The sequence below is a fragment of the Schistocerca cancellata genome, chromosome 5 (genome assembly GCF_023864275.1).
Source record: "Schistocerca cancellata isolate TAMUIC-IGC-003103 chromosome 5, iqSchCanc2.1, whole genome shotgun sequence".
Taxonomy (NCBI): domain Eukaryota; kingdom Metazoa; phylum Arthropoda; class Insecta; order Orthoptera; family Acrididae; genus Schistocerca; species Schistocerca cancellata.
In genome coordinates, this window is record NC_064630.1 from 242,499,626 (window position 1) to 242,527,472 (window position 27,847).

General features: G+C 41.8%; 1 protein-coding gene across 1 annotated transcript in view; it reads left to right on the plus strand.

Moving 5' to 3' along the window:
• LOC126188286 (ATP-dependent DNA helicase DDX11-like) overlaps positions 1-14,362 on the plus strand; it is a 139,393-nt gene extending 125,031 nt beyond the window's left edge. The window contains exon 17 of the mRNA XM_049929870.1: positions 14,070-14,362. Coding sequence (XP_049785827.1) covers positions 14,070-14,108 — 39 coding nt within the window. The 3' untranslated portion in view covers positions 14,109-14,362. The remainder of the gene's footprint in view (positions 1-14,069) is intronic.
• Positions 14,363-27,847: the final 13,485 nt, after the last annotated feature.

Below are 27,847 nucleotides of genomic sequence, written 5' to 3' on the forward strand. Positions count from 1 at the left end.
CTCTTGTGCAAAAAGGTGTGCAGTATACTGCTGCATCCATTTTCGATAGGCTACCACTTGAATTCAAAAATCTTAGCAGTAATCCACGCGCTTTCAAATCGAAACTGAAGAGTTTCCTCATGGTTTACTCCTATTCTGTCTAGGAGTTCCTTGAAAAATTAAGCTAATTTTATGTTATATTGTTGATTGCATCTACTTAAACTTATGGCTTGACTTTTTTTGGGTTCATAAAGATTTTATTTTTATCTGTACTACTTTTATGTTGCAATTTCATGAAGTGACAAGTTCCATGACCTTGGAGATTTGCTCCTCAATTTGGTCCTATGGAACTTTACGTGTTGTCGTTGTTGTTGTTGTTGTTATTGTTGTTGTGGTGGTCTTCAGTCCAGAGACTGGTTTGATGCAGCTCTCCATGCTACTCTATCCTGTGCAAGCTTCTTCATCTCCCAGTACCTACTGCAACCTACATCCTTCTGAATCTGTTTAGTGTATTCATCTCTTGGTCTCCCTCTACAATTTTTACCCTCCACGCTGCCCTCCAATACTAAATTTGTGATCCCTTGATGCCTCAGAATATGCCCTACCAGCCGATCCCTTCTTCTAGTCAAGTTGTGCCACAGATTTCTCTTCTCTCCAATTCTATTCAATACCTCCTCATTAGTTGAGAGGTGTTCCAAGATGGCCGCCGAGTAAGTGACGCCAGAAACCATTTCCAGAAAGTTACGTGATTTAGACAGGAATATAATTTAGTTTAACGCCGACAACAAATTAAATACATGCATTAGTGTATCATTTAGTCTTGCCGTTAAAGGTTTGACTTTTCTTTGCGTATTTTTTCAAAAAACACGAAAAGATCATAACTTCGCGAAGTCGCGCTTAGGCTTAAATTTTGTAAACGTGTTTGTTTCTTGTTTCACGGTAATTTAACTAATTTCTCGGTAACAAATAAGTAAACTACCATAAACAGCATATAACTTCATTGTTTTAATACAGATTTCAGAAAAACAGCGTAACTTTGTATCAGAAACTTGCTTATATACATTTGTGAATAGGCTTAATTCTTGTAACGTCTTTTTTGATTTTCCGTAATTTAATTAATTTATTCTAGCTAAAGTATTATTTTTGCCATGAGTGAGAAATGCCTGACTTGCCGTAGAATTGTTAGTTCCGGGGTTTGGTGTGATGGATGCAGTAGTTTTTTTCATTGGGGGGACTGCAGTGGCGTGGGTGTTGAGGAAGTGGATCAGGCTCATCAGTGGTTATGTAGGATTTGCAGCAGAGATAGGAAGATAGTGGAACAGGAGGGGAAAATTGCTGCCCTTCAGGCTGAGCTAGATCAGGCTAGGGAAGATCTGGACAGGTTAAGGCGGGAGAAGGGCAAAGAGAGGTGGGAAGTGGCAACAGGTAACAGAAGGAACAGGCCTAGAACTAAGTCTGACAGTTTTGTGGTGAATGTCAAAAATAAGTTTGACCTGTTGCTTCAGTTAGAAACTGATGAGCCTCAAGCAGAGGTAGGTGTAGACAGGACACAACAAACTTTCAATAGGAAATTGAAAAAGAATGTAGGAAAGCCATCGAAAAGGAAGAAAGTTTTGTTATTAGGCAGTTCTCATGCCAGAGGTGTAGGCCAACTTCTGCAGGAGGAATTAGGACCAGAATACCAGGTCACAAATTTTTTCAAACCAAGTGCTAGTCTGGATCAGGTGACAGAGGATTTAGGTTCACTCTGTAAAGGATTTACCAGGGAAGACACCGTGGTTATTGTGGGAGGGCCAGGGAACAGCATCGACAGAGATCCTGGGTACAGTATAGAGTGTGACCTGGTAAAGATTGCGTCGGCATCGAGACACACCAATGTTGAATTTGTATCTGTCCTGAGACGCCATGACCGGCCTCATTTGAACTCTTCTGTTGGGAGAGTTAATTTGGAGTTGGAACGGCTGCTTGGGTCGGGTGCGGGGGCTCATATTGGTGTGGTTCCTGTTGATTCTCTCAGTAGGTGGGACTATACCAGGCACGGCCTACATCTCAACAGGAAAGGGAAGGGGAAACTGGCTGGGGTAATAGCAGGAAATTTAAGGGGGGGAGGCACTGCCATGAATGGTAAAATACCAGTGGTTACAGGTGTTGGAGCAGCACCTTTTTTAGGATAGGTAAGACAGAAAGATGTCAAGTTCTACGAGAGGTCAGAATTGAAACAAATCTTCAGTTTAGGAAAGAAATTAAACAGCACAATTCTAGCACATTGGATCACCAATCACAGCTGTCAATTATAAATTTTCACGAATCACCAGAAATTTTATCTCCACCAAGTTGTATCTCAGTCCTAGGTAATTGCATTGATGAATTAGTCACCCAACCCAGCTGACATAATCTGCCTCTCTGAACACCATGTGACCACTGGTATAGCAACTAGGCCTAAGCACAATGAGAAACTCAGACAGGAGAGTACTGCAAAAGTTAGAATAAGGAAAGGTTCTCATAAAAGTATAATTAAAAATAATGTAAGTATATTTCATCAAAATATTGGGAGTTTAAAGAATAAAATAGATGAGCTTCTGGTTTGTTTAGAAGATTCAGAAGCTGAGGATGAAATAGATATACTGTGCCTGTCTGAGCATCACATTGTTACTGATATGGATAAGGTAAATGTAAATGGATATAAGCTCTCTGTACATGTAATGAGAGAAAATATGGAGAAAGGAGGAGTTGCCATATATGTCAAAAGTTATCATTGTGCAAAAAGTATAGAAACAAAAAAGTTTTGTGTAGAGAAACATATAGAAGCATGTGCCTGTGAGCTTAAATTAAATAAAGGGACATTTATAATTGTAACTGTATATAGGTCCCCATCAGGAAATTTTCATCTATTTCTGAAAAATTTGGACTCCTTGTTGTGCTATCTGTCAGACAGGGGGAAGCAAATTATTATTTGTGGGGACTTCAATGTAGATTCTCTGAAAGAGGGTAATAGGAAAAATGACCTTGAAGTATTACTCGGTTCTTTCAATTTGACACCCGTTATTGATTTTCCTACTCGGGTGGTAAAGGATAGCAGCTCACTGATAGATAACTTCTTTATAGACCAAGATAAGTTTAACCAGATAAATGCTCAGCCTGTTGAGAATGGTCTTTCTGATCATGGTGCACAGCTAGTTACAATATACACTCCTGGAAATGGAAAAAAGAACACATTGACACCGGTGTGTCAGACCCACCATACTTGCTCCAGACACTGCGAGAGGGCTGTATAAGCAATGATCACACGCACGGCACAGCGGACACACCAGGAACCGCGGTGTTGGCCGTCGAATGGCGCTAGCTGCGCAGCATTTGTGCACCGCCGCCGTCAGTGTCAGCCAGTTTGCCGTGGCATACGGAGCTCCATCGCAGTCTTTAACACTGGTAGCATGCCGTGACAGCGTGGACGTGAACCGTATGTGCAGTTGACGGACTTTGAGCGAGGGCGTATAGTGGGCATGCGGGAGGCCGGGTGGACGTACCGCCGAATTGCTCAACACGTGGGGCGTGAGGTCTCCACAGTACATCGATGTTGTCGCCAGTGGTCGGTGGAAGGTGCACGTGCCCGTCGACCTGGGACCGGACCGCAGCGACGCACGGATGCACGCCAAGACCGTAGGATCCTACGCAGTGCCGCAGGGGACCGCACCGCCACTTCCCAGCAAATTAGGGACACTGTTGCTCCTGGGGTATCGGCGAGGACCATTCACAACCGTCTCCATGAAGCTGGGCTACGGTCCCGCACACCGTTAGGCCGTCTTCCGCTCACGCCCCAACATTGTGCAGCCCACCTCCAGTGGTGTCGCGACAGGCGTGAATGGAGGGACGAATGGAGACGTGTCGTCTTCAGCGATGAGAGTCGCTTCTGCCTTGGTGCCAATGATGGTCGTATGCGAGTTTGGCGCCGTGCAGGTGAGCGCCACAATCAGGACTGCATATGACCGAGGCACACAGGGCCAACACCCGGCATCATGGTGTGGGGAGCGATCTCCTACACTGGCCGTACACCACTGGTGATCGTCGAGGGGACACTGAATAGTGCACGGTACATCCAAACCGTCATCGAACCCATCGTTCTACCATTCCTAGACCGGCAAGGGAACTTGCTGTTCCAACAGGACAATGCACGTCCACATGTATCCCGTGCCACCCAACATGCTCTAGAAGGTGTAAGTCAACTACCCTGGCCAGCAAGATCTCTGGATCTGTCCCCCATTGAGCATGTTTGGGACTGGATGAAGCGTCGTCTCACGCGTTCTGCACGTCCAGCACGAACGCTGGTCCAACTGAGGCGCCAGGTGGAAATGGCATGGCAAGCCGTTCCACAGGACTACACCCAGCATCTCTACGATCGTCTCCATGGGAGAATAGCAGCCTGCATTGCTGCGAAAGGTGGATATACACTGTACTAGTGCCGACATTGTGCATGCTCTGTTGCCTGTGTCTATGTGCCTGTGGTTCTGTCAGTGTGATCATGTGATGCATCTGACCCCAGGAATGTGTCAATAAAGTTTCCCCTTCCTGGGACAATGAATTCACGGTGTTCTTATTTCAATTTCCAGGAGTGTATGACATAGCTCCATTCAGCAATACTAAACAGTCCTCCAAAGTAGTACGTTCAGTCAACGATTTAACAACTGCAAATTTCAGGGAAAGCCTACAGCAGTTAGACTGGGATGAGGTGTACCGTGAACCTGATGCCAATTTAAAATATGATTTATTTCATGACATTTTTGTAAATGCATTTGAAAACTGCTTCCCGAAGAAAATAGTTAAATATACTCGTAAGAAACCTTGTAACAAACCATGGCTTACTAAGGGTATAAAAATATCTTGTAACCGAAAAAGGGAAATGTATCTGACAGCAAGAAAGAGTAGTGACCCAGAAACTATCAAACATTATAAAAACTACTGTGTTATATTAAGAAAAGTTATTAAAAAATCCAGAATTATGTGTATCATGTCTGAAATCAGCAACTCTGATAATAAAATTAAAACAATTTGGAATATTATTAAAAGAGAAACAGGTCAACTAAGAGCACAGGAAGACAGTATTACCATCAAATTGAATGAAAACTTTACAAACCAAAATTCAGAAGTTGAAAATATTTTTAATAATCATTTTCTAAATGTTGTGGATATAGTAGGATCCAGGTGTTCATTAGAAGATGCTAGGCTGTTAATGGAAGAGGCCATACCTATGCAATTTGATACAATTGAAATCTCCCCCACTTCTCCCTCTGAAATTAGGAAAATAATAAACTTGCTTAAAAGCAAAAACTCACATGGAATTGATGGCATTTCCAGCAAAATACTAAAAGCTTGGTCTCAACAGATAAGTAAGATTCTCAGCCACCTGTGTAATAGCTCTCTGGAACAGGGCATTTTCCCTGATAGACTGAAATATGCTATTGTTATACCTTTGCATAAAAAGGGGGATAGATCTGATGTCAAGAATTACCGTCCAATCTCCCTTCTAACAGCTTTATCCAAAATTTTTGAGAAAGTAATGTATTCAAGAGTAGCTTCACATATCTGTAACAATGAAGTACTAACAAAATGTCAGTTTGGTTTCCAGAAAGGTTTTTCAACAGAAAATGCCATATATGCTTTCACCAATCAAATTTTGAATGATCTGAATAACCGAACACCACCCATTGGGATTTTTTGTGATCTCTCAAAGGCTTTTGATTGTGTAAATCATGAAATTCTGCTAGACAAGCTCAAGTATTGTGGCATGAGTGGGACAGTGCACAAATGGTTTAATTCGTACCTAACTGGAAGAGTGCAGAAAGTTGAAATAAGTAGTTCTCATAATATGCAAAGATCAGCACATTCCTCAAACTGGGGAACTATCAAGAATGGGGTTCCACAAGGGTCAGTCTTGGGTCCTTTGTTGTTCTTAATATATATTAATGACATGCCATTCTATATTCATGAAGAGGCAAAGTTAGTTCTCTTTGCTGATGATACAAGTATAGTAATCACACCTGACAAACAAGAATTAACTGATGAAATTGTCAATACTGTCTTTCAGAAAATTACTAAGTGGTTCCTTGTAAACGGACTCTCACTGAATTTTGATAAGACACAGTACATACAGTTCCGTACAGTGAATGGTATGATGCCATTAATAAATATAGATCTTAATCAGAAGCATATAGCTAAGGTAGAATATTCCAAATTTTTAGGTGTGTCCATTGATGAGAGATTAAATTGGAAGAAACACATTGATGATCTGCTGAAATGTTTGAGTTCAGCTACTTATGCAATAAGGGTCATTGCAAATTTTGGTGATAAACATCTTAGTAAATTAGCTTACTATGCCTATTTTCACTCGTTGCTTTCATATGGCATCATATTTTGGGGTAATTCATCACTGAGGAATAAAGTATTTATTGCACAAAAGCGTGTAATCAGAATAATAGCTGGAGTCCACCCAAGACCATCCTGCAGACATTTATTTAAGGATCTAGGGATATTCACAGTAGCTTCTCAGTATATATACTCTCTTATGAAATTTGTTATTAACAACCAAACCCAATTCAAAAGTAATAGCAGTGTGCATAACTACAATACTAGGAGAAAGGATGATCTTCACTATTCAAGATTAAATCTAACTTTGGCGCAGAAAGGGGTGAATTATACTGGCACTAAAGTCTTTGGTCACTTACCAAATAGTATCAAAAGTCTGACAGATAACCAACAAGTATTTAAGAAGAAATTAAAAGAATTTCTGAATGACAACTCCTTCTACTCCATAGAGGAATTTTTAGATATAAATTAAAAAAAAAAAAAGAAAAAAAATATTAAAAAAATAAAAATAAAAAAACACAAAACATGAAAAAGTTGTTATATTAACTTAAGTATGTTGTTAAATTAACTTAATTATGTCATGTATTGGAAAATTTGACTCGTTCCACATCATTACGAAATATCGTATTCATGATCCATGAAACTAGTATTAATCTAATCTAATTTAATCTAATCTAGTTGTGTGATCTACCCATCCAATCTTCAGCATTCTTCCGTAGCACCACATTTCGAAAGCTTCTATTCTCTTATTGTGTAAACTACACTCCTGGAAATGGGAAAAAGAACACATTGACACCGGTGTGTCAGACCCACCATACTTGCTCCGGACACTGCGAGAGGGCTGTACAAGCAATGATCACACGCACGGCACAGCGGACACACCAGGAACCGCGGTGTTGGCCGTCGAATGGCGCTAGCTGCGCAGCATTTGTGCACCGCCGCCGTCAGTGTCAGCCAGTTTGCCGTGGCATACGGAGCTCCATCGCAGTCTTTAACACTGGTAGCATGCCGCGACAGCGTGGACGTGAACCGTATGTGCAGTTGACGGACTTTGAGCGAGGGCGTATAGTGGGCATGCGGGAGGCCGGGTGGACGTACCGCCGAATTGCTCAACACGTGGGGCGTGAGGTCTCCACAGTACATCGATGTTGTCGCCAGTGGTCGGCGGAAGGTGCATGTGCCCGTCGACCTGGGACCGGACCGCAGCGACGCACGGATGCACGCCAAGACCGTAGGATCCTACGCAGTGCCGTAGGGGACCGCACCGCCACTTCCCAGCAAATTAGGGACACTGTTGCTCCTGGGGTATTGGCGAGGACCATTCGCAACCGTCTCCATGAAGCTGGGCTACGGTCCCACACACCGTTAGGCCGTCTTCCGCTCACGCTCCAACATCGTGCAGCCCGCCTCCAGTGGCATCACGACAGGCGTGAATGGAGGGACGAATGGAGACGTGTCGTCTTCAGCGATGAGAGTCGCTTCTGCCTTGGTGCCAATGATGGTCGTATGCGTGTTTGGCGTCGTGCAGGTGAGCGCCACAATCAGGACTGCATACGACCGAGGCACACAGGGCCAACACCCGGCATCATGGTGTGGGGAGCGATCTCCTACACTGGCCGTACACCACTGGTGATCGTCGAGGGGACACTGAATAGTGCACGGTACATCCAAACAGTCATCGAACCCATCGTTCTACCATTCCTAGACCGGCAAGGGAACTTGCTGTTCCAACAGGACAATGCACGTCCGCATGTATCCCGTGCCACCCAACGTGCTCTAGAAGGTGTAAGTCAACTACGCTGGCCAGCAAGATCTCCGGATCTGTCCCCCATTGAGCATGTTTGGGACTGGATGGAGCGTCGTCTCACGCGGTCTGCACGTCCAGCACGAACGCTGGTCCAACTGAGGCGCCAGGTGGAAATGGCATGGCAAGCCGTTCCACAGGACTACATCCAGCATCTCTACGATCGTCTCCATGGGAGAATAGCAGCCTGCATTGCTGCGAAAGGTGGATATACCCTGTACTAGTGCCGACATTGTGCATGCTCTGTTGCCTGTGTCGATGTGCCTGTGGTTCTGTCAGTGTGATCATGTGATGTACCTGACCCCAGGAATGTGTCAATAAAGTTTCCCCTTCCTGGGACAATGAATTCACGGTGTTCTTATTTCAATTTCCAGGAGTGTATTTATCGTCCATGTTTCACTTCCATACATGGCTACACTCCATACAAATACTTTCAGAAACGACTTCCTGACACTTAAATCTATACTCGATGTTAACAAATTTCTCTTCTTGAGAAACGCTTTCCTTGCCATTGCCAGTCTACATTTTATATCCTCTCTACTTTGACCATCATCAGTTATTTTGCTCCCCAAAGTCTTACAAATAATTTCTGAGCCAGTTTCATTTTGCTCACCGCATACTTATGATATTTTAATTGCTTCAACCATCCTGTGTAATCTCACTTTATAGATAGGAGAGTTCTTTGGCTTCTTCAAAAGACCACCGAGTCTGATGTTAGGTAAGTCATCATTCTCCTTTCCGCCACTCTTCATCACCTTTGTATTATTCTGTTTATCCTTAAGACACATAATGGTCTAAGTACATTGTTCACTTCTTTCAAGAAATTTTTTGATTGGGGGGACCTTTTAGGGTTTCTCTTCAAAATGACATATGTAGGATATCTGTACAATGTTTGTGTTATAACGTCAAGTTTAACACATATAAGTCACAGAGTAAGTTGACAAGCAAGACGTGTACACGTTAGCATTCGAATGAGCACTGAGTCCCAGTCTAGCGGCCGCTGCTTGGCTGGCCGCTTAGGTGGCGCAGCTGCTGCATGGCTGGCAGACAGCGCCGCACGTAGAGGACGCGCGTAATTGTGCGGCGGCGCTTTGAATGATCGGTGAGTCACAACACTTTTCCCCCCTTTGGAATTGTTGCACTGGTCTTGATGGAGGTGTCCTGGAGATGGCTAACGTCCATAGGCGTTGTTTGACTCGCCGTAAAGTCTCGAGGAGGAGGCTTTCCGTACGGACGGAAGTGTCCCCGATGATAACGAATCGAGATGACAGGAGACGTAGGGGTCGAATCTGCTGGGGCCCCATGCACCAATCTGCCCGTTGCGGCAAGTCCAGTTGATATGACAGGAGACATGGGCGATGTGTCGGCGTCCTTTGGAGGAGGAGGCGAGTAGATTTGCTCTGACAGAGGATGGTCATCCGGTTCCTGCATGGGCACGTCTCCTGGTGGCGTCGGTTCTTGTGCTGGCATCGCGATGATGGTGAGAGGTCAGCGTTGTGAGTATTGAGAGATGCCAAGATCCCGAGCGTCAGGTAGAGCCAAAGGTGGTGTAGCGGCATTTGGAACAGGCATTCCTGGCACACGAGGCCGAAGCTGGTCCGAATGACGCACTGCAACACCCGTGTCCGTCTGGATTTCATACAGGCATCTGCCACAGTGTCTTAATTGCGGCCCGGGCTCCATTTTTTCCGCCTGCCATATCCCCGTACCCAGACGAGGTCGGTGGCGGTGAACCAGCCAACTGAAGGCACCCGCGGCCATGAGGTGGAAGGCCGCAAAAGATGAAGTAGCGTGCGGGGCTGTCGGCCATGTAAGAGCTCAGCCGGGCTGTGGTTGCCCATGGGGATGAAACGGTAAGACGCCAGAAACTGGAGAAGCGCATCATCAGCAGCAGAAGAAGTCAGTTTCCGCATCTGAGCCTTAACTGTGCGGACCAGTCGTTCAGCCTCACCGTTGGAGTGTGGATGGAACGGCGGGGCCGTGACACGCATAACGCCGTGACGAGCACAAAAATCCGCAAATTCGGAAGAGGCAAATTGCGGACCATTATCAGTAACAAGAGTAAAGGGGAGGCCTTCCAAAGAGAAAATGCGGGCGAGAGCACTGGTGGTTGCCGCGGTGATAGGCGACGTGCAACGGACAATGAAAGGAAAGTTAGAGTAGGCGTCAATTACGAGGAGCCATTAAGTACCTAAAAAGGGTCCCGCAAAGTCGGCATGAATGCGCTCCCAGGGCTTCTCAGGCGAAGGCCACGGTGACAAAGATGACTTCGGGGCAGCGGCCTGTGACGCACAAGGGCCGCAGGCAGCGACCATGTGTGCTATTTCAGAGTCGATGCCAAGCCAGTACGCACGACGGCGCGCCAGAGATTTTGTGCGAGACACACCCCAGTGCCCTTGGTGAAGGAGGCGCAAGACCGAAGCACGCAAAGACGCAGGTACCACAACACGCGGCGAAGCATTGTCAGTGGAGAGGAGGATAACACCATCCCTAGCCGTGAGGCGGTAGCACAAAGCGTAGTAGTTCCGCAACGGATCAGAAGTCTTAGCGGACGGGCGATCTGGCCAGCCCTTCTGAATACAGTGTAAAACCCGGGAGAGGGTAGGGTCAGAACCCGTAGCAGCTGCCAGCCTGTCCCCAGTGATGGGGAACCCGTCCACAACCCGCTGCTCGGCAACATCCAGGTGGAAACACTAAAGTTCGTCCCTATCGAATGCCTGATCAGGACCCACGGGAAGGCGAGACAGAGCATCAGCATTTGCATGTTGAGCTGTTGACCAGAAATGAATCTCATAATTGAAACAAGACAAGTAAAGAGCCCAACGCTGGAGGCGGTGTGCAGCCTTGTCGGGAAGTGACGTTGATGGATGAAATAAGGAAACAAGTGGTTTGTGATACGTAACAAGATGAAATTTTGAGCCATAGAGAAAAACACCAAACTTATGAAGAGCATAAATAATGGCCAAAGCTTCTTTCTCAATTTGAGAATACTTTTGTTGGGCATCCGTGAGCGTTTTGGAGGCATAAGCAATGGGTTGTTCCGAACTGTCAGAAAAACGATGCGCAAGGACTGCACCGACCCCATATTGAGAGGCGTCTGTGGCAAGAACAAGATGTTGGCCAGGTTGATAAGTAGCCAGGCACGGGGCCTGTTTCAGCACAGTCTTCAATTTCTAGAAAGCCGCTTCGCATGACGCGGACCAGTGAAAAGGCACGTTTTTATGCAACAGGCGATGCAACGGCTGAGCCACTGACGCCGCAGACGGTAAAAACTTGTGATAGTATGCTATTTTCCCCAAGAAGGCCTGCAGTTCCTTAACAGATGTAGGGCGAGGAAGGGCATCGATCGCAGCGACAGTTTGCTGAAGCGGACAAATACCATCCCGAGAGAGTTGAAACCCCAAGTACGTGATAGATGCCTGAAAAAATTGTGATTTCTGAAGATTACACTTAAGACCGGCAGTCTGTAAGACATGAAAAAGTGTGCGGAGATTTTGAAGATGTTCTTCAGTGGTGGAGCCAGTGACAACAATGTCGTCCATGTAATTGATACACCCCGGGACAGGAAGCAATAATTGTTCCAAGAATCGCTGAAAGAGAGCAGGGGCGCTAGCAACCCCGAATGGCAAGTGTTGGTATTGATAGAGGCCGAAAGGCGTGTTAAGGACCAGAAACTGCCGGGAAGCAGTGTCGAGAGGAAGTTGATGATAAGCTTCTGACAGGTCAATTTTAGAAAAATACTGTCATCCAGCAAGTTTAGTGAACAGTTCTTCAGGATGGGGCATAGGGTAAGTGTCGATGCGGCATTGAGCATTTACAGTGGCTTTGAAATCGCCACAGAGACGAATATCACCATTTGGCTTAGCAACGACAACGACAGGAGAGGACCACTCACTGGAAGTGACAGGAAGCAAGACCCCTGAAGCAGTGAGACGATCCAACTCCCATTTTACCCGATCACGAAGGGCCACAGGAATGGGCCGAGCCCGAAAAACTTAGGCCGAGCAGTGGGTTTTGAGTGTGATATGAGCTTCAAAGTCGTTTGCACTGCCTAACCCAGGAGAAAAAAGGGACGAAAATGTCGTCGACAAGGAATCCAGTTGAGCATAAGGAATAGCATCAGAGACAATATTCACAGTCATCTATGGAGAACCCAAAAATGCGAAAGGCATCGAAACCAAAAAGATTTTCTGCGTTGCTCTGGTCGACCACAAATATGAGAACAGTGCAAACGACGGATTTGTAAGATAACTCAGCATTAAACTGTCCCAAGAGAGAAATCTTCTGTTTATTGTACGTCCGTAATTGCCGAGTGACAGGTGACAGGAGGGGAGAACCCAACTGAAGATACGTCTGACAATTAATTATAGTGGCAGCAGAACCGGTATCCACTTGCATGCGAACATCTCGATCAAGGATTTGGACAGTGAGGAATAACTTCCCTGAAAGGGAAAAAGTGAAATTGACAGACAACACAGAATCAGAATCAGTGTCAGAACTTCATCTAGGGTCGGATTCGCCAACTGAAGGGCACGTTGCCGAACTTCTTTGTCGGGTGCCGACCGGATAATAGCATCCCGTACCATGGGATCGGCATAGGATTCTTTGTGAACGTCAGTAACAAATTTGACACTTCCGACTGAGGCCGTGAAGTTCAACAGCCCAAGCGCGATAGGATTGATGTGGCTGTTTTTGACAACGATAAAAGGCAACACGAGATGCTACCACATGCGTTTGCTTTTGAAAATAGACTGACAGAAGTGAGCACATTTCAGGAAAGGACAAAGACGCAGGATCCTTCAAAGGAGCCAATTGCGACAACAAACGATACATTTGAGGTGAAATCCAGGAAAGGAACAGAGACTTACATGGTTGTTCGTCCGTGACATGAAATGCCAAGAAGTGCTGTCGAAGACGTTTTTCATAATCAGACCAGTCTTCCGCCGTCTCGTCGTAATGAGGAAAAGGAGGTATAGCCAACGACGAGAAACGCCCCGCATTTGACGCCGCGACGAAATCGCGAATCACCGCTTTAAGAAGCGTTTGCTGTTCAAGGAGATTTTGCAATAGTTGCTCGACAGTAGCCATGGAACCCTGTGGGTCAACGGTGAAAAGGAAAAATCCACTACCTCGTCGCTAATTGTTATAACGTCAAGTTTAACACATATATTTCAGAACGACACAACACATATATGTCACAGAGTAAGTTGACAAGCAAGACATGTGTACATGTTAGCATTCGAATGAGCACTGAGTCCCAGTCTAGCGGCCGCTGCTCAACTGGCTGCTTAGGTGGCGCAGCTGCTGCATGGCTGGCAGACAGCGCCGCACGTAGAGGACGCGCGTAATTGCGCGGCGGTGCTTTGAATGATTGGCGACTCACAACAGTTCGATTCTTGTGCAATAAATAATTGAAAGTGTTCCCGGACTTTATATACACCCTCTGTTAATTGAGCAAATGACTAAAACTCTTCACAAAGTTATCAATTAGCACTTTCAGAAGGTTCAGCTCCCTGCATTACATGTTACTTTCATATATATGTTTGTCTGTTTAATTACTGACTGGCCCTCATAAACACCTAGGAATTTAGAATATTTAATTTATTAAGTTTTCCCTCAGACACAATTTCTCTCAGTGCAACCAGGCCACTAACAGTGAGGTGAAGAAATGTGGAGCACATGACATGGTCAACTCTTTTAACTCTGTGTATTACATAAGGACTGAAAGCTGATAATGAAAGAACTAAATGACATTTGATGTTTCTTGTGCCTTTGACTGTTTAGATAATATTTCAGTTCTGACAGTGATAGTTTTGGTCATGACTTAGTCTTACAATAAAAGTATTATAATATTCAATGCCTGATTCATGTAATTTCATTCAGAATGTTCAATGTTTAAACTTTAATTTACTGTTTCTTATGTTTACAGTTTTTCGTGGCCCAAGCAGCAAAAGCTGAAAGACGGTAACAGTAGTGTCAGCATAGTCAGAAGCTGAGCCTATTTATTAAAATACTCAAAGAAAAGACTGAAAACTAGGTGTAGAGTTATCTCAAGTGATCTACTTTTAAAATATAGTTCTTTTGAGGCTTAATTAAATATATTTTCTTTCCTCCTTCTTCTGTTACTGTCCGAATATGTACTGTTTCATAGATATATTGTAACTTGTGTACTGTTTCATAAAGACATTGTAACTTTAAAAGTGTTCTCTTTCATAAATATATTGCAACTTACAAATAAAAAGAAAAGAAAAATAAATGTGTTTTTTATAAATGTATAATCACCAGAGCTTTTTAACATATGGTACCCTTTTTAACCCTTTGCTGGACACTTTAGTGTAAATTGCAAAGTACTGTATTGACTGCTTCTCTAGTCAAATTACAGTTTGTTCCCTCATGGGAGGATGATGGAACGAAGTTATAAAGAAAGATGTTGTTATTCTCTTAATGACATGAGCATGACAACAGAGCAATAATCAAAACAGGAAACTAAATGCAACATTGTTTCAACTCTTACAATAGGGAAATCCATTATTGTCCATTTCAGGCTATTTAGTCATTATGAAGTGGAAATTGCGAAAGTCAGATGTTAATTACAAATGCATTCAGATGAAAACAGACTATGGTTGTACCATTCCAGTGAATTTTTAAAACTTCCTGGAAATTTATGAGCACAAATCAAAGTTCACTTGGCCATGAGGATATGGCAGGCAATTGTAAACATACATGACAAATAGTTGTGCATAATCAGATGTTTAAAGCAGATGTATTGTATTCTTTTGTGATTATTTTAATTGTCTGTATGTAAATAAGGTCTGTGTTCTGCACCTACCATTTGATAATCGCTGTATATTTAAAACTGACCAATAGTGGAGTAATAAACATTATTTACAGTGAAAAATAGATGGCACTTTGCTGTACAGCTAGTCTATATTCAGTATTATTATTGATGCTAGGGTACACAGCTGCATGAAACTTCACAATAGAAGTTATTTTCCTCTCTCAGGCTGCTGATTTTTAAATTCAAGACAAGCCTTTTATTTCATTGCTAGTCAGTTAATTTAACACCCATGGCATTATCAAGCAACCTGGTTGTAAAAACAGTAATGTGTAACGGGCACCATCAAACAAGCAAGAAGTAACCAAATATGTGTCGCAGTTACTTACATCCATATGAATTATGTTAAAATATCAGGAGCGGATGACTGGTCTGTACTTGGCATCAGGAGTTGAAATTCCAGGCACTATAAATAGAAACTCTTAATAATTTGATGAGACCTACCAAACAAAAGCGCTGGCAGGTCGATAGACACACAAACAAACACAAACATACACACAAAATTCTAGCTTTCGCAACCAACGGTTGCCTCGTCAGGAAAGAGGGAAGGAGAGGGAAAGACAAAAGGATTTGGGTTTTAAGGGAGAGGGTAAGGAGTCACTCCAATCCCGGGAGCGGAAAGACTTACCTTAGGGGGAAAAAAGGACAGGTATACACTCGCGCACACACACACATATCCATCCGCATGTACACAGACACAAGCAGACATTTGTAAAGGCAAAGAGTTTGGGCAGAGATGTCAGTCGGGGCGGATGTACAGAGGCAAAGATGATGTTGAAAGACAGGTGAGGTATGAGAGGCGGCAAATTGAAATTAGAAATTAGCGGAGATTGAGGCCTGGCGGATAGCGAGAAGAGAGGATATGCTGAAGGGCAAGTTCCCATCTCCGGAGTTCTGACAGGTTGGTGTTAGTGGGAAGTATCCAGATAACCCGGACGGTGTAGCACTGTGCCAAGATGTGTTGGCCGTGCACCAAGGCATGTTTAGCCACAGGGTGATCCTCATTACCAACAAACACTGTCTGCCTGTGTCCATTCATGCGAATGGACAGTTTGTTACTGGTCATTCCCACATAGAACGCTTCACAGTGTAGGCAGGGCAGTTGGTAAATCACGTGAGTGCTTTCACACGTGGCTCTGCCTTTGATGGTGTACACCTTCCGGGTTACAGGACTGGAATAGGTGGTGGTGGGAGGGTGCATGGGACAGGTTTTACACCGGGGGCGGTTACAGGGGTAGGAGCCAGAGGGTAGGGAAGGTGGTTTGGGGATTTCATAGGGATGAACTAAGAGGTTGCGAAGGTTAGGTGGACGGCGGAAAGACACTCTTGGTGGAGTGGAATGTTTCCCTCTATTATATTCATATCATTAATTTGAAACTCTTAATAATAATAATAAGGGCTATGGATAGTGGAATAAGAACACAGACTGCATTGTATGCTTCCACTTATCAGACAATTATTCTCTACACAACAATGCATAGACATGTAACAGCACTCCTAATAAGAATGCACGCCCCAGCAGACTAATTGCCCGACTCCCACTCAGTTGCCTGCCACAGAATCCTGGACCCCAAATGGGAGCTGAAAAATGTTTGAAAGTATAACTTTATTCCATAGAAAATGCACTGAACAGGAAGAACAGTGCTCATCACAGTGTTATGGGAAAGATCATCGTTTGTGATTAATAAGGACTGAAGTCATGTTGGCTACATGTCTTGTGGCAGGTGCTCTGATGTCTTCTCTTTCAGTTCCACTGAAATGCATTTGAAGGCACAAGTCTGCAGAACAGACCAAAGTGTAAATTCTGAATCATTCCAGTTTCAGTGAAATGCACTACAACTAAAAGGGGCATAGAAGTGTGGCGAAAGGTCTACATCATTTGCATTAGTGGAGGATTTCACACTTTTGTGCCATGAGCTTATAGATGCTGATTTGCAATTTGTCTCATTCCACAGTAGTTGGTTTCTGTTCACCTTTGAACTCACAAACTGTTGATCATACGTGGAAACCATAAAAGTATTGGATTGCAAGTTTCTTTATTCAGTTCAGTAAAGTGTTTTGATCATTACAATCATTGTCAGACTAATCTGTCTTTTTAAACCTGATAAAAGAAGCAAATGATATTTTAGTCATCATTGGTATTGTCAAAGAATATGAAAAGATGATAAAACTGTGATGAACTCTCATGGACTTTGATTTAAGGCCACAGTGTGGTAATGGCAGTTGTATATCACAGGTCATTGGTGAAAATATGCCCATCATTCTCTAGGTCATGGGTGTGATTACCTGTTGATGTGCAGCAGATGTGTGGCATGACCAATATTTAAAAACAAGTTGTATCTCTTTATAAGCACATGGTTTTGTTTACTACGATTGGACACTGTTGGTGAGAACGGACGTCCTGGAGGGGGGGGGGGGGGGGGGGGGGCAACCTGGGAATTTGTTAAGAAATCGTTTTGTGGAAACATTTTTCAATTTAGGAGTAAATCCGTGGCATATTGACAAGGTTGCGACTGTCACTGACTGAGGTGCTAGTGTATGCAAGGACTACCTTTCATTTTTTTTTTACAAAAGCTATGACAGGAAAATATATTTGTATGAATCATTTTATTGTTTCTTGAAATATTTGCCTTTAAATTGTACCTGTATTTAGCATGTGTAAAAGTTTTTCCACTTTTATGATACTTCAAACACATTGTATTTGAAAGCTCAACTGCTTCTTGGGTGATCAAAAATCACTGTCCAAGCACTTTTCATTCAACACAAGGGAACAAAAAGAAGTCACTATGTGATAAATCAGGTGACAAGGGCAATGAGACACTAATTTGATGTTCTCAATCAAATGAACAATGGTTTTACGAGTTGTGTGACATGAAGCATTGGCATGATGATGAGTGATGCAAGGTTTTCAGTTGTTTTCCTGATTTTATTGATGACTTGCAGCAAAGAAATTGTTGTAACCATCCAGCATTAACTATTCATTTCTCTAAAACAACAGCTGTGATATGTCAGTGTAACCAAAAAACAAGCAATTATATTATGGGAAATGTTTTGTGAACCAACCACTTTTGTTGGTTTCTGGTCACCTTTGAACTCACAAACTGTTGATTGTACGTGGAAACCAAAACAGTATTTGATTGTAAGTTTTTTTATTCAATTCAGTAAAGGGTTTTGATCATTACAATCATTGCCAGACTGATCCGTCTTTATAAACTTGATAAAAGAAGCAAATAACATTTTAGTCATCATTGGCATTGTCAAAGAATATGAAAAGATGATAAAACTGTGATGAACTCTCATAGACTTTGATATAAGGCCACTGTTAGCACAGTGTGGTAATGGCAGTTGAATATCGCAGGCCATAAGTGTCAGTTACAGTTCTATCATATTTTTATATTTTGTGACAGTGCCAGTCACGGGTAAAAATTTTATTTGCTTGTTTTAGTAAGTTTAAAAAGACAGACCAATCTGCTGATGATCACAGCGATCAAAACCAAATACGGAACTTAATGAACAAATTTGTTCATTAAGACTGTTTTGATTTCCATTCATTCTCAAACAATGGACCTGTGTCACCTTCAGGTTGAACACTTGATTGCTGCTTAGTTTATGGCTTGTGTAGATAAATGCAAGTTTTATCTCCTGCTATGGTGATGTATATGGATTGTACATTTTCTTAGAATTTTGTAAGCATTTCCTTCCATCAGTTTAAATGATCCTGTTTTTGATATTTGATTTATTCTATCAGGGAAAAAAAATAAATGTCTTTTTCATGGTTTAATGTGCATGCACAATCGAACTTAGTTATGCCTAAGGATGCCTCTGTTTCGTGGTAAGTCAACTATAGATTTCTCTTCATTCATTTTATGTACAATATCAGTGGTTTTTGGAACAGTACCATTTCTGGTTAATCTTCACAAAATTAATCAAGAAAATGGTTCAAATGGCTCTAAGCACCATGGGACTTAACGTCTGAGGTCACCAGTCCCCTGGACTGAACTACTTAAACCTAACTAACCTAAGGACATCACACACACCCATGCCCGAGGCAGGATTTGAACCGCAGCAGCAGCAGCAGCACGGTTCTGGACTGAAGTGCCTAGAACTGCTTGGCCACAGCAAAAGTTGTTTTGTCAGTGAAGATGACAGATTTTAAAATAATGGTAAATTCACATCTCATCTCATTGGTGCCATTTAGTGAGCTCAAAGTGACCTTCTTATTAGATTTTGCAGTTTTTCGATGTTATGCAATCATGCAAAATTAATCACTGGCGAAAACATGACCACGACGAAATTCTGCAAACCAATTACAAACAGTCTTTTTCTGAAACAGATTGATTACCAAAAGTTGAACAAAGCTATTTGAGGCACTGTTGTTGAGTTAGGCCAAAAACCTGAAAAAACAGGAGAACCTTCACCTGAAATTTAAATTTTTTCACACCACTGCCCATAAATGGTCACTCTAAACAAAGAATTCAGCGCATTTTTGAGCTACAGTTGTTTTGTCAGTGAAGATGACAGATTTTAAAATAATGGTAAATTCACATCTCATCTCAGTGGTGCCATTTAGTGAGCTCAAAGTGACCTTCTTATTAGATTTTGCAGTTTTTTGATGTTATGCAATCATGTTTGTAATACAATCTTTAAATATGTTTTTATAATAATTGTCTGGCAAACAAAGAAACACTGATTTGTTCCACAAATTTGTGCTGCTATAGACAGTGAGAGTTTCATGAAAAACTCTGTTGACATGAATTCGTTAGAGACAAGCTTGAAATGAGAAATGGAAACTAAATGGGAAAGCATTAGACCAGTTTGACGGGAAACTGATAGACGTCACAGTGTGCAAACTGTTTAGTTTGAGGTAGCTCTATTACTGCGAATTAAGATCAACCCCAGCACCAACATATGATCCATTGTGAAGGAACTAAATACAGTAAAACCCTGTTAACTGAACTCAGGTCAGCCAATACCTAGGTTATCCAAAACATGTCTGAAAGTTGCAAATAAGAAATAGTAAATAAATAAAATAAAATTAGAAGCACCTGTACTGCAAGGAAAGAATCTGAAGTGACAGTGTAGTTTGGCTGTGGTTAGAGGAGAGAGGTGAGTACCTGACTTTGAGTTGCTACCCCACACACTGACTCACCTGCCTAAACAAGACTACACTGCTAACAATAGTGAATTTGAGTGATTGTTTCTTTCCGTTGCATGCATATTCTTGTGTTGTGGTGACTAAGTGGAAGCATGTTGTGATTACTTTTGCTGATAAGTTGGCTGCTTTCAATGAATTTGACAAGGGAAGTTCTGCAATGTAAGGAAAAGATAGATCACTACTTACCTTGAAAATGACACATTAAGTTGCAGACAGGCACAATTAAAAGGTGCTTATGGATTAGGCTTTGGCCACAGCCTTTATCAGAAAAAGAAAGAGAAACATACATCATTCATTCACACAAGCAATACCCATGGGCATGCAGAGTTAGTTTCACCGTCACCACTATGTGCATGCATGGGCAAGGAAACATCATCTCAGTTTGGAACACCATGTAGGTGGCGAAAACTTACAGGTAAGAGAGTGAAAATGTTTTGCAAAAGACCAGGACTGGAATAGCATACAGGCAAAGAACATAACTAGGGGACAGATGCATGTACTGTAAAAGATTGCACCTCACCACAGGATTGTGAAAGGACTGAAGATCCAGGTAATCCTGAACAGGGAGTATTGCAGGCAATGTCTGCTGAGGGTTTGACTGTTTGACTAACATTGACTATACTGAACCTTTGAGAATGGCTAGTATCAAATGTGCCATGAGCACACATTCTGACCCTCAGGATAAGGAAAGAGAAAGAAAATCACAATATACATGCAAATGTAGCAGTACCATAAGCAACCAGGATGGGGAAAAGTACACCAAATTCACCAAGAATGATTTGTACATGCAAAACAAGGAAAAACACAATTCAAACTGGGTTGACAACATTTGATAAAAGATCAAGTAGAGGCCTGCATCAAAGTTACACCTTTGCGCTGAAAAAACTAAACAGAATCGAATCGGCGACTAAAATAATTTTCCAACAAATATTCCTGCTGGGAATGCAGACATCATTCTAATACAAGAAATTACTACTGCAAAGCTAGTAGGCATGTTAGGACATGAAGCAATACTGAATGTCAGCAGAGAAACTGGCACAGCTGCAGTGTTTTGAGGACTACAATGCATGCCAATGCCCATTATTGAACCAGGCTGTGGCATCACAATTTACTTCTTAGGCATCCAAATGATTAATATTTATGCACCTTTGGGGACAAACGCCAAACATGAACACAAAGAATTTTTCACCATAGCAATAGCTGGACTTGTAAATAGCATGTGCGCCCTGATGATTTTAACTGTGTAGTTAGTCACACAGATCAAATTGCTTATGTGAACTTTAGCACTGAGCTACAAAGTTTAGTCACTGGCTTCCAGTTATCTGGCACTTGGATGATAATGTATTCATAAGGAACCCCTTGAGCGTGAGGTCACAAAAGACCAATGACATTTACGGCAGTCGATGCTCCACACATTGTCTAGCACGCAGCCACAATATCTGCTGCTAATGGGAACAGGGGACGGCACTGTAGGTATCCAGTGGTGAGCACAGCATGAGGTTACGGGGAGTAGTTGAACTGCTTAGTCCACAAGTAACTCACAACACTGCTACAGTGCTAGTAGTGTTGATACAAAGCAGAGCAATGGCAATGATAAACAAAGCAAAAATTTCATTATATCTACAACAGCAGTTGCTGCAGTTGAGATTTCCTTGGAAAGGAATTGAAGGACTTTTGCAGAGTGAGAAAGAAGTGGCAGTTAAAATATTAGCACTTCTACAAGAAGAGCCAGTGAAGTATGTAGTGTCATATATACTCAACTATGCGGACAATGTACATAAAGTGTACAATGACGACGATACGTGCTTAACAAGTGGAACTGATTTTGAAACAGTTGTTGAGCCATCTTGTTCATCATCCTTGTCAAACAGGGAGTCACAATCCCATCTCTAGTGAAACATAATGAAGTTCAATTGATGTCCAGGGAGCAGATACTAAACATAATTATGTACATGGGCGATCATTCACAGCATAATAATAATTCGAATAAGTCTGCAGTAATATGACTGTGTAGTGCATAAGAAAATGACAGATATTCAAGGGAGGGCAAGATGCACTTGTTACAAAAACTGATGTTTGTGCGTTTCAAGGGTGCTCGATACAATTTGCACGATGTGGGTGATAGCGACCTACTACGTTATGCGCATCAAATTTCGCATGACGTAGATTACAATGATTTCAAGGGCAGCAGTGGATGGTTACATAACTTCCAACAGTGATACAGAATTGGAAGACATAAGATTATGAAATTTCAAACAAAGCATCAACTTGAAAATGCACAACAAACTGCAGATTCGGTCCAAAAATTTGTAGATGAGGTAAATAAACTTATCCCATTGTACAGCAAGGAATTTGTGTTCAACTACGAACAATCGGAACTTGAAGAGGAAATGCATATGGAAGGAACCCCAGAAATTAGAGGTACCAAGAAAGTTGTATTAAGATCAGCTATCATCATTGCCTTAATGCATTTGTACACAGTTATGCTGACTATTAATCTGGTTGGTAAATTGGCTGGAAAGTTATTTATTGTGCTGCGAGAAGATGGAGGTGCTCTGTCTCCTACGATTCTTTCTTGCGTGCATGATCTTGCAAGGGCAGTAGGGAATATTTACGTCACAGCAAGCAAAGTGGGAAAATGTGCATAAGAGAACTACAACTATGGTATGAGCACTATTTTTGGCCAATAGCTGGTGAAAATTTCTTGCTTTTGCTTGATTCCTGGTCTGTGAATAAAAAGCATATTCCTTTAGAGCAAAGTGTGTAAAATTGCAGTTCATACCACCTGGAAACACAGGACAAATTCAGCCTCTGGATATATTTTTTTCCGTGCCTATAAAACATATTGTACTATCTGCAGCTATGCCTTAAAGGATAGCCAATTCCACGATGAGCTTTATGACATACTATTTCACATGCGGTTGCATGCCATCACATTCCTTCAATTCTCCTTGTCACCCCGTTACACCAATATGATTCTATATGCATTCTTTAAGATGGATACCTAGCCGAACGTCCTGGATAGTTTGTAACCCCAAGGAGTTCACCTATACCTGCGATCTTGATGGGAACCAGTGTGATCACTGTGGCATGTCGTTTTTCATTCGGTGTTCAAGGTGCAAGTTAATGGTTTACTTTGAAGATTTCTTGAATGTTGATGATTTCCATTTTGTGAAGTGTAATATGTACATCCCATAAAAGGTTGATCTCTGCACCCCCTGGACACGCATTTTCTGTCGCCCTCCTGATTCAGTTGGTGAGTTATTAGTAGCTAATTTTTTTCCTGTCATAATTGTGAACACAAAATTTTCAAATGAGCCCACTAAAGATTGAACTTGTGACCTCACACTCATGGAGTTCTGTGTCAGTAAGGCCTATTCACATGTCACAGCTAATGCAATGAGTTGGTTAGACAACATGTACGTATCACAACTCAAAAACAAAATATATGTCTCGGAATTCTGGCTCACAGCCTTATCAGATCATTCCGCATATCACGTCAACATTGCTCATACATCACAAAAAAATTGACAGGAGTAGAGAATTATGGCAGCTCAACTGTAATTTACGTCTTGATTCGGTATTAGAGTACAAAATAACCCAGACCTGGAACAGATTGACAGTATGGTAAGAGCACAACATACCTGAAATGCAATGGTGGGTAGTAATAGCTAGGCCCACATTAATCAACTGTGTGAAAGAAAACACAAAGGAAAAGGCTACCGGTACCAGGCAAAAATTAATGCAGGAATATTACTTTTTGGCATTGTGACATTACAGTGTATGAGGCAGGTGCTCAAATGTATTAAGCTAAAATTATTAGTTTGACAAAGAAGCATACAACAGGTTGTCACATCGGCCTGGGACGGAAGTGATCTATGGCAACAATTAACAACCTCACCCCATCAGGTTCAAGCACTCGAAACAATGTACAGGCATTTTCAGAAAGTTTTCAGACTAATGAAGCAGTTGTTTGTGAGACACAGCAGAGCATCAAACAGGCTATTGTGGCACACTTCGCCTTCTTGTATTGTATAGAAAGTGCATTTTTTGAAGATTGGTAAAACAACCTTGGATCCTTGTCTAAGATTAGTGAAGCGGGGATGGGAATCTTCTAGCTTAAGTTGCTGTGGATGAGATTTATGATTCACTTTGAAAGGCCCCAGTGCTGAAATCGGTGGGTCCAGACTGTTTGCCAGTGGAATTTTACAGCAAATTCTGGCATTTCATATGTGGGGACAATAAAAAAAAATCTGCAATGAGATCCAGCAAGGTATATAGTACCACTGGCAGCTGCAGGCGATAACATGCAACCAGTTGCCTACACCAATGTTGAATACAAAGTATTTGCTAGTGTCACTAACATCGAATAAAATTGAATTGCATGGAGGCTTCACATACCACCAAAAATTCATGGTCCCAGGGCTTAGAACGACTGACATATTGGCAAACTATCGAGACGTCATCCATCTTACTTGGGAAGGGCAAGCATCTCTTCGTTTTGCATACTTCGATATCCAAAAAGCAAATGACTGAGTGGAATTTGACTATCTTGAAATAGTCGTGGATGAAATGAGACTTCTTACGTAATTTATCAAAATTACCAGTGTATGTGTACAAAATGGGCACACCTGAATCAACATTAATGGTAGTCTTTCAAAAAGATACAGCTGCAGAGGGCCATCTGTCAAGGGTGTCCTTTTCTGTGTGCAACAGCAATGGAACCTTTTCTACAAAGATGACAGATCGCATTGACCTGATACCGTATACACGGAGTGAAGATCATTACAGTAAATGCTCACGCAGGTGACCTGAGTCTAATTTTAAATGATTGGAACGGTGAAATCAGCATAACTGGCATGGCACTCAACAAATATGAAAGATCCAGCAGAACCAGAATCAACATAGATAAATTAGTTTGTATTGACCTGGGACCCAATTCTCTATATCGATGACATTCATAGTTGCATAGAATTGACAAAAAACACTTTGGGCATGATCATCACAGCGAATCCCAAGCATGTGTTAGAACTCAGTATTGTTATCATCGGCATCATCATTATCAGAACTCAACAGGCAAGAGAAGGTACAGTCAGTCAACACAAAATTAAGGAGCCAAATCCTTCAGAGTGTAGATAGAGTACAAATGACTTGTTCCATCAGTGCTTATGAATTATCCAAGCTAAGCCGCGTAGCAGCATTTCTACCTACATCTGGAAAATATGCGAGACAAATACTTTCCATTGTGGCATGGTATGTCTGGAGGCTCAGTTTGTTCTAACTACTACTACTCAGCACAGCTAACCCATGTATAAATGTCAGAGTTGGGTTGAGAAATCCGTACCAGCATTGCATGACAATATTCTTAAAATTGGATACAAGGAAAATACCCGGGAACGATGCAGGAAACATCACACAAAAGATCTTCCAAATGTTCGGCCCTCAGAATTGATGTCGCCGATTTATAATGATCCAGGAGGAAAAATTTACAGATATGTGTACATCTACTACATAAGAATAAGCTACTTAGGAGAGGACATACTGAAGCAATCCTCAGTAAGGGTCTACCAACAATTTATCCAAGGCACTTTATGGCAATGAAATATCTTCACAAAAATTCGTCACAAGTTTGGAAAAATGTTCTGGCAAGACTATACCTGCAAATATAGAGCCCTGTGGCTTGATTCTATCACCAAAACCTGCTGAAGTCATACTAAGAAATGAAAATCAAATTGATCCTCCCAGCCTTTGCAAAGTGTGTAGTCTTGAAGCGAACATGTAACACATGTGCAAGAAAATGAATAGTATTCGGAGCGGGGTGGGAAAAAACACTCTTTATCATGAGAACTGACATAAATAAGATAAACATTGACCAAATTTTGTGACCAGATTGGAAATTTTTCCATTGTACTAAACACTGCATTTGCCTGGTTGGTTGGACCCTTGACAATTTTTCTCACAAATCTCAAGGATATTGATATACAGGCATTTACTGATTATTTGCCATTGCAACACCGGAGCCTTAAATCTCATGTAGGAACCTGATGCTGACCAGCAGTGCACAATTACATGTGTGTGATTCTCGAGATTGGTGAACAAAGGAAAATAACGGTGAAGAGTGTTCAATTATTCATTAAGATGATCATCTGATGGAACAAGGAAGTTGGGAGGAATCATCGTAAGTTACAAAGAAAGTACCCTTAAAATGCAGACTGCTTTGAGATCACTTACGCGAATGCAACAGGGACAAATAACTGATTGGTGTATCTCTGTCTTTTAAAAAATCTTAGTGTTTTATATATAAGAGAAGGAATTGATATTTTTTGCATCTCACATATAAATTCATATGGATACAGTTTTAATCAACAAAACTTGGACAGATGTCTTTCATCTACAAAAAATTTGAGAAAATCATTCATATCATTAACATAACTATCACTTGTTCATTTTCTTGTAATGCACGTGAAATTCTTATTTCAGGAAAAAACTTAAATATTGTAGTACATGTTGCACATCTGCTGCTTAATTTCTGTAATTTACATTTAAAAGTGTTTGAAGCATAAATAAAATGTTCTGCAGGAAGAACTAAAAACAATGTATGTTGTTTGAAAAGCATTTTCCTGAGGTTACAAAATGTTCACTGGTATAGCTGGTCTTTTTTATCACTATCCTCATTGTTACTATAATAATAATAATAATAATAATTATTATTATTATTATTATTATTATTGATTCCTTGTTTAATGACAATAATTTGAAGGATATTCTGATTATCAACATTTGCAAAACCTTGTAATTCTCGTAATTCAGTTCCATAAAAGATTTTTGGGGGAAAAATGTGGTCTATGGTTAGCATATAGTATACAAATTTTGCTGGTTGTAATGATTAACGGCATGCAGATGCAGGAGGGAATCGAAATCACTGCATTAAAGACACATGATGCGTATCAAAAGGACATGTGTCTGCAACTGAAAAAGTGTCTTGATGATCTCTCCAGTGGTAAAAGATTCCACACTAACCCTCATTCAGTTCTCTGGGAGGGATTGCCATGAGAAAAAGACTGAATAATCAACAAAAGGGTGACATTCTATGGCTTGGAGTGTAGAATGTCAAAAGTTTGATTGTGGTAGGGCAGCTACAAAATCTGAATACAGAGGCTCAATTTAGATACAATGGTAGTCAGTTAAGTGAAATGGAAAGACGATTAGCACTTCTGGTCACTCAAATATAAGGTGAGATCAAAAGCACTGCAATATGGAATAACAGGAGTAAGATTTCTTATGAATAAGAAGGTAGGACAGAGAGTGAGTCACTGTGAACACTTCAGTGTCAAGATTGTTCTCATAAGAATCAAAAGCAAAAAACCAATAGAGCAGGTACGTATAATTGCCGATGTCACAAGGAGCAGACAAGGAGAAAAGAGAGAAAGTTTATGAGAACTTCGAAGGGGCAATTCAGTACGTAAAGGGAGATGTAAATCTAATAATTATTAGTTTCTCCATGTGCTGATGACCTCACCATTGACTGCCCGTCAATTACCCCTCCCTCCCACCCTCCTCCCCACCTCTCTACCCCCAGTTTATACATGTTTATAGAGTGCTGTTGTTCTACACATGTATACTCAATTAATGAAAGGGTGCTCCAGTTGCTGATATATTCTTTATTAAATGCAACTACTGGTTTAGGCCATCACATGCATGCTGTTTTCAAGTGGAT